The sequence below is a fragment of the Pan troglodytes genome, chromosome 13, assembly GCF_028858775.2.
Source record: "Pan troglodytes isolate AG18354 chromosome 13, NHGRI_mPanTro3-v2.0_pri, whole genome shotgun sequence".
Classification (NCBI taxonomy): domain Eukaryota; kingdom Metazoa; phylum Chordata; class Mammalia; order Primates; family Hominidae; genus Pan; species Pan troglodytes.
The window spans coordinates 112,332,223-112,348,338 of record NC_072411.2 but is presented as its reverse complement, the minus strand read 5'-3'; the positions used below and the strand labels follow the sequence as shown (position 1 = coordinate 112,348,338).

Below are 16,116 nucleotides of genomic sequence, written 5' to 3'. Positions count from 1 at the left end.
TTCTCTTCTCAGAAACAGTTGATTTGCTTTCATCTTATGCTAGAGTTTTGACTTGTTTCAGTTGTTGTAACTCGTTTTTCTAAAAATATTTTTTGTCTTTCTTATCTGTGTTGTTTTACATATCAGAATATCCTTTTACTAATTTTTTTAAGAACAGAAACTCTCTGCTGTGTCCCCAGAGGATTAAATATAAATATTCAACCCTTTCCTCTCCATTCTTGGCAGTGGTGGATCAGAATGGGCCACTCTCCTCACACTCCAACAGTTTTGTCCAGGGTAGTAGTTTATGGAGGAAAAAACAGATTATGAAGTTGACTATGACAGTCTCCCTGGTTGAATTTTAATTTTTTTTTTTTTTTTTTTTTGACAGAGTCTCTGTCACCCAGGCTGGAGTGCAGTGGTGCGATCTCGGCTCACTGCAACCTCCTCCTCCTGGGTTCAAGCAATTCTTTTGCCTCAGCCTCCCAAGTATCTGGGACCAAAGGCTTGTGCCATGATGCCCAGCCAATTTTTGTACTGTTAGTAGAGACAGGGTTTTGCTATGTTGGCCAGGCTGGTGTTGAACTCCTGGCCTCAAGTGATCCACCTGCCTCACCCTCCCAAAGTGCTAGGATTACAGGCGTAAACCACCATGCCCTGCCTCCCTGGTTGAATTTTAAAAATATAATTCTTTATTAAACTAACTATAGCAGGCTTTGTACTTATAGAAAGGTAGTATTCTAAAGGTTTGGAAATAGAACTTTGAAATTCAGAGTAGAGTTTTCCCATAGATGCAGATTTATAAATATGGATTCTGAAATCAGACTAATCTATACAGACTGATATCAGACTAATCTATACAGACTGGCCCATACTATAAACTGGAATCAAACCAAAGACAATTGCAGTTAAATTGATAAGGTGGAACTTGTGTTTCTTTGACATGCAGGTACTTGTGGAGAAACCTAGTGAGAGTAGGTTTGAAATTTCCTCTTCTCCCTGCTTCAAACTTTCTAATAAGACAACAGATTCTTCTCACCTTCAGAAAAAAATTGAAATATTTTTCTTGGGAGAACACTGGCTATATCAAATGGTTTCTCTCTTAGATTTCTTTTGTTATCCTGCAGTAGGGGCTTCCACATTTTAAATTGTACCTTTTGTGTGTAGACTTGTAGAAATTTTGAATGGATACTCTCAAGAGCTTTTCAGACTAATGATACCATATCTATTATATCTAATTTAATTTTTTAAATACCAAATGAAATAAGAACTTTTGAGCATGTTTCTTCAGATTTCTTGACGGCTATATTTGTTCATTCTAAGAAAACAGTAATTGGGATCAAGTGGCTCCCCTTCTCCTTGGAAAAGTCAGCATGTTAGCACTATTCAAAATATAGATTTTTTTAAAAAGCGCATTTACTACTTTTACCAAAAATTTTACTACAAAATAATAAAATATACATTTAATACCATAACTGAATATGTGCATTCTAAAGTTATATATTCTCTAAATTACATAGTGTAAACTAAAACTCATATATAACACATTATTATCTATAGGCAATTTCCGTCTTATAAATAAGACTTATGCATGATGTAGGTGGCCCACAGCAATCATTTAATTCATTCCATTTTTGAAATAATGCACACTAATATTAATGTTAGTTTATTTTTTATTACAAGAATATAGTATTTTAGCCACATTAGGAGTGTAATAATTTTCCAACTAGCCTATAGGAATTTATTAGCATTTTTCAAATATATATATATATTTTTTCAAATATATATTATATATTTATATATGTAAAACCTGTGTGTGTATATAATATATATGTAATATCAGTATATATATAACATATCTGTGTATGTGTAATATATATATGGTATATATTACTGTATTATTTTCAGGAGGAAGGGTGGCAGAATAGATAGGAAGGAAAGAAATTTTACAGTGGGAACTGATTATGAAACCATTAAGATCATGCCTTTGCACTCCTTTTTTCTCTTTCTCTGTTGTCTCCATTGCCTCTGAGGAACCTAAAGTTGAGAACAGTTGGAGTGAGGAAGCTGGGGAATGGAGGAGAAAGCCGAGCAAACCAGTTGAGGAATAAGTATGTTTGTGAGTAGGAGGCAGAGAATACAGAGACAACTTGATCCCTATTCATTCCCCCAGTTCCTTACATTTCAGAATATACCCCATCAAAGTTGAAAGCTTGTGTCTTTATTATTAACACAGCTACCCTGAAAGCAGTGGGAACTTTGATTGGCCTAGAGAGTACTTTTTCTCAGTGGTGCAGTCCTATCCCTGGTTGCTGGCTGACAGCAACAGGGGCAGGGCTCCTTAGGGTGCTCTGAAAGGAGTTAGGATAGAGTTAGATTGTTGTTTGGATGTTTGTAAATTTGGTGTTTTAATTTATAAAATTGGGAGTGCTCAAATGTAAAGCACAAATAGCAATGCTAGTGATGAAAATATCAGGAGATTCTATCAGGAAATATTCTGGATTTCAATCTGAAATGTCCATGTTCTGTGTATAATATGCCTTTTTTAATTTTAATATGTCATGCTTTTAATGCCAATAATTAAAACCAATTAGAAAAAAACTGCATGTATTTAAGTTAAGAAAATATTTTACAAGTCCAACCTATCAACCATACATGTTATTTTAGCTACATGTGTTTTAAACCAGCCAGTTCTTTACAGAGTTAAACTATCAAGTTTATATTTTCTGAATTCCAAGAGATAAGTGGAAGCATAGATTCAAGTGCATTGTAGCATTAAAGGTGGCTTAATAATCAGTTTGTTTTCATTTCAACTTTCTCATTGTTTTTTGTCTAGGGGATAGTGGTCCTAGAAGAATGTCAGCTTCCAAAAGATATTTTGAAAAAACAAATGCAATTTGCAGACCAAGCAGCTTCACTAAACATTCTAGGGAATCCTCAGGTTCCCCAAGAGTGTCAAGATCCTGTACCGGAACAAGATTTTGAAATGTCACCAAGCAGCCCTACTTTACTTCTTCGAAACATCGAAAAACAGGTAAAGTCAAAGTAAGGATATCAGTGGTATGAAATGACTTTTCATTGATTTTGTAAACTATTCAAATAAACATCATTATATGTGTATCTTCCTGGCATATGGGTTATTAAACTAGGCCATCTGGCATTAAATACAATTAAAATATTTGACATATGACCAGTCTCCATTATAATACCAATATAATTTAAATTATTTAAATATAATATGTAAAGTAATGGAATTGGTATGGCTATAGGATGATAATTTATTTTTACAGGGATTAGAAAATCCTTTTTCTAACAAAATTGTTTATCATTGGATTTTTTTCAAGGAGAGAGAACAATTGTACCAGTTAATATGTCTGAATGGTTGTTTGACTAATTTATTGAACAAGATTTTTAGTGAAAGATAATATTGGAATATGGATTTGTTCATAAAAAATGATTATGTAAATGGAAAGTCAAGGAAGCTCCTAACAATTACTTTGATTCCAAAGCCTTCCTTGGTATCTAAATTCTATTGTGGATAACTCCACAAGCTTAATTATTCTGGCCAGTCTATCCTGTATCTGTCCTTGGAAATCCAACAATTTATTTTGATTTAGACTTTAGTGGCTCTTAAACAAACTCAGTTTCTAGGACTTTTTTTTATTATTATTATACTTTAAGTTCTAGGGTACATGTGCACAACGTGCAGGTTTGTTACATATGTATACATGTGCCATGTTGGTGTGCTGCACCCATTAACTCGTCATTTACATTAGGTCTATCTCCTAATGCTATCCCTCCCCCCTTCCCCCACCCCATGACAGGCCCCGGTGTGTGATGTCCCCCTTCCTGTGTCCAAGTGTTCTCATTGTTCATTTCCCACCTATGAGTGAGAATATGCGGTGTTTGGTTTTTCGTCCTTGTGATAGTTTGCTCAGAATGATGGTTACCAGCTTCATCCATGTCCCTACAAAGGACATGAACTCATCCTTTTTTATGGCTACATAGTATTCCATGGTGTATATATGCCACATTTTCTTAATCCAGTCTATCATTGATGGACATTTGGGTTGGTTCCAAGTCTTTGCTATTGTGAATAGTGCCTCAATAAGCATACGTGTACATGTGTCTTTATAGCAGCATGATGTATAATCCTTGGGGTATATACCCAGTAATGGGATGGCTGGGTCAAATGGTATTTCTAGTTCTAGATCCCTGAGGAATCACCACACTGTCTTCCACAATGGTTGAACTAGTTTATAGTCCCACCAACAGTGTCAAAGTGTTCCTATTTCTCCACATCCTCTCTAGCACCTGTTGTTTCCTGACTTGTTAATGATCACCATTCTAAATAGTGTGAGATGGTATCTCATTGTGGTTTTGATTTGCATTTCTCTGATGGCCAGTGATGATGAGCATTTTTTCATGTGTCTGTTGGCTGCATAAATGTCTTCTCTTGAGAAGTGTCTATTCATATCCTTCGCCCACTTGTTGATGGGGTTGTTTGTTTTTTTCTTGTAAATTTGTTTGAGTTCTTTGTAGATTTTGGATATTAGCCCTTTGTCAGATAGGTAGATTGCAAAAATTTTCTCCCATTCTGTAGGTTGCCTGTTCACTCTGATGGTAGTTTCTTTTGCTGTGCAGAAGCTCTTTAGTTTAATTAGTTCCCATTTGTCAATTTTGTCTTTTGTTGCCATTGCTTGTGGTGTTTTAGACATGAAGTCCTTGCCCATGCCTATGTCCTGAATGGTATTGCCTAGGTTTTCTTCTAGGGTCTTTATGGTTTTAGGTCTGATATTTAAGTCTTTAATCCATCTTGAATTAATTTTTGTATAAGGTGTAAGGAAGGGATCCAGTTGCCACAAAAGAGCCCGCATTGCCAAGACAGTCCTAAGCCAAAAGAACAAAGCTGGAGGCAGTACACTACCTGACTTTAAACTATACTACAAGGCTAAACAGCATGGTACTGGTATCAAAACAGAGATATAGCCCAATGGAACAGAACAGAGCTCTCAGAAATAATACCACACATCTACAACCATCTGATCTTTGCCAAAGCTGACAAAAACAAGAAATGGGGAAAAGATCCCCTATTTAATAAATGGTGCTGGGAAAACTGGCTAGCCATATGTAGAAAGCTGAATCTAGGACTTTTTTACTTTAAAGCTGAGCCATTCTTCACCATAGTTGCATCATTACATTGTTCCTCTGGGAAATTATACAGATTCATGCCTGCTTGCATCTAATTTTCCTGAGTTTTTCTGACATACAAGGAAATAACTAAATACAGGTTACTGTCTTATTCCTGATAAACCAAAATATGGTATAATTTCTTCCACCCTGTATTTGTTAAATTTATAATTGCCCAGAGTTTTTCTTAATTGGAATGCATAATCAAAGCACTTATGAATATTTTGCAATTTAGAAAGCTGTTTGGTAATTATCTGATGTCAAATTATAATGCAGTTGACCATATAAGCATTTATTTAAATTAGTTTTTGTTATATTTCTATATTCCCACTTTCCTCTTTCTTTTCCCTCCCCTCATCCAATAGGATCAACCCTTGTTCGGTTTCATCCTAGTTGTTTCACATTCTAGAGTAATTCGTTTGCTTACACAGTCAAATCTACTTTTACCATCTTTAGGTCACTACTTATTCATTGGAAATTGTAATCTGATTAAATTAATTCTAAGATATTTTCGTTTCTAAAAGAGATTTCTTGTACTTTTTCCTTTCTCCTTGATATCCCCAGTTTTTTTAGGTTGGACCTGAGATGACATCAGAACTGCCTAATTTGCAGATCCTAGTGTAAAATGAAGTTGTGGAGCCCTTTGTTAAAAACAGTTATGAATTTAAAGACAGTGACAGCAGAGCACTAAGCAAGCATAGCCTCCATCTGCGCTCAGCCTGGTGCACAGGTTGCATGCCCATGAAGCTGGTCCTGGGTATCATTTTAGGTCTCATTGCTGATGAAACTGTCAGGGCCTTTGATAGTATAGGGAACCAAGAGTTGTGAGAGCAGTAATGGCTCTATGTAAAGAGAGCAGAAGTAAAAGATGCAGAAAGGGCAGCAGCAATTACTTGTAGAGGTTGTTAATAAATTGCCTATGAACAAGTCATTTGTTCTTGAAATGTGGTAATAATGCTTTTTATAGGCCAAGTTTTAAAAGCTTAAGTTGTTTTTAAATACTTGTTGGCCAGGCATGGTAGCTCATGCCTGTAATCCCAGCACTTTGGGAGACCAAGGTGGGCAGATTGCTTGAGCCCAGGAGTTTGAGACCAGCCTGGGCAACACAGGGAGACCCTGTCTCTACAAAAAATACAAAAAGTAGCTGGCCTTGGTGGCAAACACCTGTAGTCCTAGCTACTCAGGAGGCTGAGGTGGAAGGATCACTTGAGCCCAGGTGGCAGAGATTGCAGTGAGCCAGATGGCACCACTGCACTCTAGCCTGGATGACAGAACGAGACACTGTCTGAAACAAACAAAAAAACTTGTTGAGGAAGATAGTCTAGGAGTGAGTTAAGTGGTAGGTATGGCAAGCCCATTATTATGCATGGTTTTCTTAGGGTAATCTACTGATATGTAACTGTTCACTCATAATCTTTTGGCTTGACTAAAGTAGTTTTGTTAGAGTTGGAAGTTAAAATATAAAGGCACTATTGAGTTGTAGACTATCATTTAAAAAAATAACATTGATTCATAGTATTAATAAATGCTTGCATTGTTAGATAATATATAGTTCATAAATTGAAAAGTATTAATACCTTGTTTTTAGTACTTTAGGTCAGCTGTTCCCAACGTGTTTGGCATGAGGGACTGGTTTTGTAGAAGACAATTTTTCCGCAGGGTGGGGATGGGGGGATGGTTTTGAGATGAAACTGTTCCACCTCAGATCATCAGGCATTAGAGTCTTATAAGGAGCAGCAACCTAGATCCCTTGCAGGTGCACTTCACAGTATGGTTCGCGCTGCTATGAGAATCTAATGCTGTGGGTGGTCTGACAGGAGGCGGAGCTCAGGTGGTAATTCTTGCTGGCCCTCTGCCCACCTCCTGCTGTGCAGCCTGTTTTCTAACAGGCCATGGACAGGTACCCATCAGCAGCCCGGGGGTTGGGGACTTCTACTTTAGGTGATTTAAAATGAATTTGCTACTGGTGTATTTACATTATAAATCTTGTTATGAATAGCTAGTGTTTTAACTTACAGTTGATTAGTTTTTGTTTTCAGAGTTCAAATTATGCTTCTCTTAATTTTACTTTTCTTATTCACATTTTCTCTGTGACTTTTCTATTCCCCATATGACTCGGGTATGCGAGATTTTATGGGGCCAGAATAGGCTGATTCTTAGGGTAAAGATAGGGATTGTAATTTCCCCCTTCCTGGCCCATTATTCACATATATCCAATTAGCAACGTCCAGTGGCTTAAAAGATTTTAGATGATGTTTTTTGGAGGTGGAACAATGACAGGAATGTTTTAGTGTTTCCAACTGGAAGATATGAGATACTTCAGAATTTATTTGCATGACTAATGATTACTTGCTAAATGGATAAAGAATCCATTTCTATTGGTGATTTTAAAAATGAGCTTTAATCTAAAAACTGAGTAATAATTTTTAAAATGACATCATTAGGTGCATACTATCTTCAAAATAAATGGTGAAAACATTTCAAGGTCTTTCTCATGAAAGACTTTTTGAAGGGATAAAATATTAGGCTTAATTTTATTATATTATTTAGTCTCACTTCTAATAGCATGTTATTAGTTTCATACAAATGAAGCATTCTAAAATAATTATTTCATATACCCCTTTATTTCACAATAGAGTATCTTGCAGTAATGAAAATGTTGAACTACGTCTGTATTTTTTAAAAAGTTAGTCACACTATATTAAGTGGGAAAACCAGGTTTTAGAAAATTGATGTAGCATAATTTAATTAAAAGTATATGTGTGCATGTTGAATGTACACTCATGCTTACATATACTCAGAAAACTCAGTGTGGAAGGAGAAATATATACCTAAATGTTAGCTCTGGTTTTCTCTTTGAAGTATGATTACAGATGACTCTCTTTTCATTTTTAAAATGTCTCTATATTTTCCAGTTCTTCTATGATGAACGTGGATTACAGGTGTAATGAAAATAGTTGTCATTCTTTTGTAGAAATGTACTATTCCTTTTTATGTGGCCTTTGCTTATTATAATTGTGATTGTTTTGAGAATAATATTTATACATATTATATAATTTAATATTTATTACATATATTTAAGTCTGGGACAAATGTCAGTGAAATCTTAGGTGCTAAAAAAAAACTCTGATATTTGTGAATTAGGAAAAATATTGAGAAACAGTGTGTTGTTAGATTTAGGCCTGAATTTGAATTCTAGTTCTATTTCATACCAGCTTTATAGCCCTTGATCAAGCTACTTAATCTTTTTTTCTTTGCTAGAATTTACTCATCTGTTCTGTTATTAATAATAGTGATGTCAGTACCTCTAATATTATCTTCTTTGCTGGTTAGTTGTAAAGATTGAAATATTCTACGTGTGGTGCCTAATATAATGCCTGGCACATAGTAGGCACTTAATAAATTGTATCTGTGATTTTTAATTATTAATTTTCCTGCCTCAAGGGTAATATTATATAAAGGCTGTTAGCTGGGTTCAAATGTGTTAGATGATGGGATGGGTAGATGAAGGAACAATAATAAAAAAAGGATATGGAAAAGAATGGGTACTTAAAGTATAGATTTATTTGTAATAAATGGAAAAATCAGTTGTATAAATTGTCTTTGTCAAATAAAATATTTACTAAAATAAAAACGTGTGTCATGAGAAGTTAAGGATTAATTGGCACTATGCATCTGAGCTTTAACTCACATTTCTTGCTTAGCAGTAGTAAAAGGTTGACTGTTTCCTTGCAGAGTGCACAGTTGACTGAGATCATCAACAGTTTGATTGCCCCTCTCAACTTGTCCCCAACTTCATCACCCCTCTCTTCCAAATCCTGTAGCCATAAATGTCTGGCTAATGGCATTTACAGGAGGTAGGTATCAATGGAATAGCTTAGCTTTTAAATTCAACTTTGCCTATTTTATCTTATTTTGATTTTGTTTTGATATTTTAAGTATTATAGCTACTTTTTTTGTACCTTAGGGGCTACTAGAGTACAATCAATATACCATGGATGCATTTTTTGATAATATTAAATTTACACAATTAAGGTAATGATAAATCTAGGAATGAGGGAGAGAGATTTCTGGGAAGTTTCATAATGTTTCTTAAAAAAAGAATAGTGGTGATAACATTTGCTGTAGAAGTACTGCCTTATTTAATATACCTTCCACTTTGTACCTTTTGTATTCTTGAGCTCCATGCTGTCATTGCAGTGCATTTTGAGGAAAAAAGACCCTAGATATAGTTTAGGCACAGAACATTGTTAGCTATCACCCATTAGATTCAGCTTAAGTTTTAATCATTTTGTATTTTAGCTTTATATAAGGTAATTTTTTTTTACTATAATTAATAACTCCTATAATCATTAATAATTTATCTATATTAGCAAAAATATATACACTATGAATCCTAATCCTTTTTTGGGAACAGCATTTGTTGTGCTTTGTTTCCTTTTCCCTTAGAACTTTTCCTTTTGAAGATAAAATTAGAAGACATACCAATAGAATATCATTTTATGTGTGCATTGTCTAATTTTTTTCAGATAAAATTGGAATGTTGGCTTCTTTGCTTTAATTGCCATAGAGAACTAAGTGTAATTTTGGGAAATATTTGTGTTAAAAATTATATAATTTATTATTTTAATAACTTTCTAATATAGCATAAAATGAAAATTTATAGCATGGTGAAAATTATGCTAAGTAGCCATCAAATTCTTTGTGAAATTAGTGGATGTAAACAAAGTCTTAAAATAAAAAGCTGAGGTGGGCAGATTTCATGAGCTCAGGAGTTCGAGATCAGCCTGGCCAACATGGAGAAACCCCGTCTCTACTAAAAATACAAAAAATTAGCCGGGCGTGGTGGTGTGCTCCTGTAGTACCAGCTACTCAAGAGCCTGAGGCACAAGAATCACTTGAACCTGGGAGATGGAGGTTGCAGTGAGCCAAGATCACACCACTGCACTCCAGCCTGGGCAACAGAGCAAGACTCTGTCTCCAAAAAAATAAATAAATAAATAATAAAAAATAAAAAGCTGACATTTGATTTTTATTTCTAATTGGTTATTTTGAACATCTAATCTTTAATACTTTTACTGTTTTATTTATGTTGAGTTATGTATCCATTGTTCTATTGTGGGAACAGTTCTATTGGTTTTGCTTTATTTTTTCTCGACTTTATATTCATTCCTCATATCAGTGATAAAACATGTTGAGCGTAAAGATTCTTACATATTGTATAGGATAACTATGATATTTTCATTTATGAGAACGTATCCTAATTAGGAAAGTCATAATGTAGGTGAATGTATTTTAAGCTGCCCCATAAAACACATCAAATTGGTGTATAAGCATTGTGATTTGGGGCTAATCCCATTTTAGATAATACTTTGTTTACCTAATCAAGTACTACACAGTTACACACATAGTTACATGTGTGTGTTCATGTGTTTGTGAATTTTCATTTTAATATACTTGCCTGTATTTCTGGTCATTCATTTGCAAAGCATTGATTGCATAATTATTTATTGTATGCCACATAGTCAAGTCCTAGGGACACAAATATGAAGACAGAAGTCTTCACTTGTGAATAACTCACAGTCTGGTTGGTGAAACATGTAACTACTTAATAAAATATTATGTAATAAAAGTGGAATTGTGTGTAGTTGTTTGAATACTGGCTTTTAATAACTGTTACACTTGAAAAAGATACCTCATAAAGATATGTAGATCCAAATGAAAGAAATGGAAAATTGGCCATGCTTACTAAATTACATTTTTAAATTCTGTCTACTAGTAGTTCAAAGGTTTTTGTTGGAATCAGCTACTGAATACTGTCTTTCCTCATGTCAATTAGTTGTTGCTACAACCTAATTGAAAAGGTTTGCTTTTGAAAGTTTTTAACAAGTTCAAAACCTATGAAAATGTTTTGATAGATTTAAAAGCAGACAAAAATTTTGTTCTTCACGTTTTTTGAAGTGTGCTGATACGTGTTTTAATTAGTTACATTTTTGGCAACAATGAACTCTTTTTAAAATAGTTGGTACATAATGTGTGTTTCAAAAAGCATTTATTTTTCCATTTGTTGTCAAAATATCATATTTTCCTTGAAGGAAAGGTATTTATTTTCTAACATTTGCTAGATAATGTAATACTTTCTCTACTTTTTATCAAAGAGAAAGTGATCAAATTTAGAACAGTTGATAGTTATCTAAAATGCATAATTTATCTTTAAGTTTAATAGCTCTTTATAAGTGCTTTGTTACCAGATAACCAGCAAACTACCATGTAAAACAAAAGATTTTGGGGGATACTCCTGACTCCTGATTTCATTAAAATGTTTTGTAAAGATTCCACAATTTGTGATAATATGTATTTAAAAATCTATAAATCTATTTAACCAGAAACATAGAAACCAGACTATATTGCAGATAAGAATAATAATAACACTGAAGGAAAAGTAGCAAATTTTGAGGAAACGTGGTCTATTGTTTCGTATGCCAAAGAGAGTACTGAAAATATCTGTTGGTTTTGTCAGTAATGTGTTGAGACTTTGGCAAGAGAGACTTTGACAAGAGCATGATGGAGAAAGAGGTAAGAGTGAATTAATAAGAGAATTGGAGAAGAAGTAGAGAGAGGGAGTCAAGATTACTCTTCAAGGCCACTGATTTTAAAGGCTATAATAAAAGGGACATACAAAGTCACAGAAAATATTTTGTTTTTAAGATGGAGGAAATTTAAGCATCTTTATTAAAATAAAGGGAAAGGAAGGAGCTACAGGTGAGAAATGTAGAAACACCTTATCACAAAGTTATGGAGGGATCTTATTACAGGAAAAAATATGCCTGTTCCTTAAGAGTAGCATGAAATAGATTAAGATATGTGTGGATGCACTTGTTTCTGAGGTGATTATAGACTGGTTAAGATTATAGACTAGTTAATCTGAGGTGATTATAGACTAGTTAAGACTAGTTAAAGGAGCCTGAGGAGCTTTGACAAGTAAAACATTTTTCCTTTTCCCTTATTCCTTCTCATTTTCCCTCCCCTCCTCTCCTCTCCCCTTTGTTTTTGGAGCCTGAGTAATCTACCCCTAGGAAAGGGTGTTAGTGGTTTCTAAGAAGTTTTTTTTTTTAATCCCTTAACTATAAATATGTTTATAATGAAAAGTACTTAATTAATGCTTATAAAACTAGTTAAGAATTGAACTTTTTAAATATTCTCTAATTGAACTTTCTATAAAATAAGTACATAGTAGTGAAATTCTACAAATTTTAGTTTTTTAATGTTACTCATGTTTGAGAATATTACTACAGATTTTTAAAATTAATCGGAGATACAATTTTATATTATAGCATTATATGAAATAGCTTTGATTCAAAGATATCTGGATTGAAGTAATGTGAAATGGATCTCTATGAGCCTTTTGACACTGGGAGTAGAATATCAAATGAGGCCTAATTTTATTTCTTATATCTTGCTATTTTCCAATACCTTTGTTATTTTTCCTTCACGTAGTTGTATATGAAGAAAACATCTTTCAGATTCAAAGGTTTTTAGGAGTAAGGGCTTAGTCTATTTAATGGTATTTCAGACTTGACACTTAAACCACAAAGCACTTTCTGAAGATTCCTTGTTAAGCATGTAAATACTTCTCAGAAGCATATAAATACTATTAATGTATTTATGTATTTATAATAAATGGGCAGGTAAGAAAACTCATAAGTATTTTTCAAAATTATAAAACATACATAACAAAAATTTACCATTTTTACTATTTTTAAATGTAAGTTTAATGGCATTAAATATAATCAAAATGTTGTGTAATCATCATCACCATCCATCTTCAGAATTTTTTTTATTTTCTCAAACTGAAACTCTATATCCACTAAACAATACTTCCCATTCTTCCTTGGTTTCAGCTCCTGGCCACTACCACTTTACCTTCTATATGAATTTGACTACTCTAGGTACCGTATAAGTGGGATCACATAGTGTTTGTCCTTTTGTGACAAACTTATTGTACTTAGCATAATATCAAAATTTATCTACATTATAGCCTGTGTGTTAAAATTCCCTTTTTAAGGCTGAATAATATTCTGTTTTTATATAGACAACATTTGATCTGTGGATAGTTATTTGATTGCTTCTGTCCCTTGGCTATTGTGAATAAGGCTGCTATTAACATGGATGAACAAATATCTGTTTGAGTCCCTGCTTTTAATTGTTTTGGGTATTCTAGAAGTGAAACTGCTGGATTATGTGATAATTCTATTTTTAAATTTTGTTTATTTCAAAAATTAGAAATTAGCAAATATTAATTGCCAAGCCAAAAGCTGAGAGAAAGCCAGAGCTCAAAAAGTAAGCAAAGCACAGCAGTCTGCTTTTTTTGAAGCTAAATTTAGACAAAATTAAATTGAAGTTTTGATATCTTTTGGGGGAAGGGAGGAGAGAAACTAAAACCAAATCCAGCAAAATCAAGCTGAAGATTTAATAGATTGTGGAATGATAAGAAGATAAATCAGGCCAGTTGAGATTCCTCATGCCTGTAATCCCAGCACTTTGGGAGGCCGAGATGGGCAAATGGCTTGAGGCCACGAGTTCAAGACCAGCCTGGCCAACGTGGCAAAACCCCGCCTCTACTAAAAATACAAAAATTAACTGGGTGTGATGGTGCATGCCTGTAGTCCCAGCTACTTGGGAGGCTGAGGCACGAGAATCTCCTGAATCCAGGAGGCTGAGGTTGCAGTGAGCCAAGATTGTGCCACTGCCCTTCAGCCTGGGTGACAGAGTGAGACTCTGTCTCAAAAACAACAACAACAACAACAACAAAAATGAACATAGGTCAAAGCCCTTGGCTCTGCCCATGGCAGGAAGATGAAATGAAATCTTTGTATTTAGTAGAGACCATTCTCTTTCAGGGCCTATGCCATTACAGTAAAGGTACATTAGAAGTAAAACTGTTTCCCTTTCCCCACCACTAGGGACCACAGGGAGATTTGCCTTGGGGCTAAGCAGAGCAGAAGATTTAAAAAAAAAAAAAAAAAAAAAAAACCTATCTTTGAGATGTTCTGATCATGGTGGAGACTTTTTACATGGATTTTCAGTCCAAGTTTGCATCAATGAGTGATCCAAGAGATCCCTAGTTTTAAGTGGTTCTGGAATGGCAGAGGCAAATGCAGATTTCCTCTGGAGGAAGGCACCTTTTTTAGCCTAGGGAAATCCTCATGAATAATTTGCCAAGGGCAGGGATTAACAAACAGGCAAATATAATCAAACATATAAGGAGACAGAGCAAGAAGAGTAAGAATAAGGAGTGCACAACAGACAGCAAAAAAAGATCATAAAGTTTTCAGATATTAGAATTACCAAACACTGATCACTTTAAAATGGTAGCCTGATTATAGAAATAAAAGGTAGGCTTAAAATGCCAGCAGGGAACAAACTATATCAAGTTACATAAGCACATTTGGAAAAAGGCTAAATAAGACTTCTGAAAAATACTGAATATAATAACTAAGTAAGTGGTTTCTGCAGCAAACTGGACACAGTTGAAGAGAGAATGTGTGACACAGAAGAAGTATTAGAAGAAAAGTTCCAAAATGTAGCAAAAGATACGAAACAATGGAAAATACAGAAGAGTCATTTTAAAATGTAGAGAATATAGTGTGAAGGTCTAATATGACACTTAGTTGGAGATGTGGAAGAAGCACTATAGAAAGAAATAGAAGCAATATTTGAAGAGAGAGTGACTGAAAAATTACTTGAACTGTTGAAAGACACCACATTCAGGAAGCCAAACACAGATTTTGGATCAGGACAACTAAAAAGAAATCTACCTCTGGACATATAGGAAATGTGAAAAAACAAAGATAAATGGAATGTCCAAAAGCAACCAGAAGTGGGAGAAAGACATAATCTTAATTGAAACATAGTTAGACTGATAGCTGACTTCTCAATAGTAATAACAGGAGCCAGAGTACAGTGGAATGGTACCATTAGTATGTTGAAAGGAAATAACTGTTTACCTAGAAACTCTATACAGAGAAATCATCTTTCAAGTCTGAGTGTGAAGGACAAACATTTTGAGACAAACCAAGGCTGGGAGAGTAGACTAGTAGACTCTAAACATAAAGGATATACTTTGGGCAGTAGTATATTATCTGGATGGAAAATTGGGATGAAGAAGGGTTCAAGAACAAATAAAATGGTAAGTAACCATATGGGCATGTGTAAGTGAACAGTAGTAAAATATGTTTTGTGGGGCTAAAAAAAGTCTATAACAGCAATAACATAGAGGTCAGAAGGAGGAAATCGATTCAGATTGCACTGAGGTGCTTGAATTATTCAGGATCTCAGTAAAAAAGTACTGATTTAGCTTTCATTATTCCTAAATTAAGTATAATAGAAGAGCTTCACATAAGAGGGGGCATTTCCTGAGTGCTAATGCTCTCTCTGTTTCTTGACCTGTGAGTGGTGGTTATGAGAAAGTGGAAGAGTAAGGGGACTTATTGTTTCATATTTACAAGCTAAATAATGAGATAAATGCTTTAAGTACTTATGCATATGTATCTTATATTTCATTTTTTTAAAAGGTTAAGAAAATAGGATATAAACTATATACTTCAAAAAGGATAAATAGAAAATAGTCACATAGGAGGTCACATTTGCCTTCATAGTTCTGAAAAAATACTTAAATGACATTATTCATCCTAAACCTATGAACAAAATTTGACTAGTCCCACAGGAATGTGATATTTAGTTTGTTGGTATGGAAACAAAAGAATTAAATCTTATTTCATGTTATCTTAAAATTTGGTGATGGGTACTGATCTAGTTGTTGAGTTTATAATCCTTACCCTTTATCTGTCAAATCTATCTTAATCTCAGATGTCTGTTCTGTCTTTCCTGATAAAAGTCATCTTACATACTTTTAGAAGGCAGTGAAAAATGTCTAAAGGAAAGGAC

At 34.1% G+C, this 16,116-nt stretch overlaps 1 protein-coding gene across 8 annotated transcripts in view; it reads left to right on the top strand.

Annotated features, from left to right (window-relative positions):
- The window catches only part of KANSL1L (KAT8 regulatory NSL complex subunit 1 like), a 149,888-nt gene that overhangs the window by 64,441 nt on the left and 69,331 nt on the right, over positions 1-16,116 (top strand). For all 8 annotated transcript variants that reach the window (XM_009444180.5, XM_516062.9, XM_016950419.4 and 5 more), the window contains exons 4-5: positions 2,816-3,013; positions 8,905-9,026. In XM_009444180.5, coding sequence (XP_009442455.1) covers positions 2,816-3,013; positions 8,905-9,026 — 320 coding nt within the window. The remainder of the gene's footprint in view (positions 1-2,815; positions 3,014-8,904; positions 9,027-16,116) is intronic.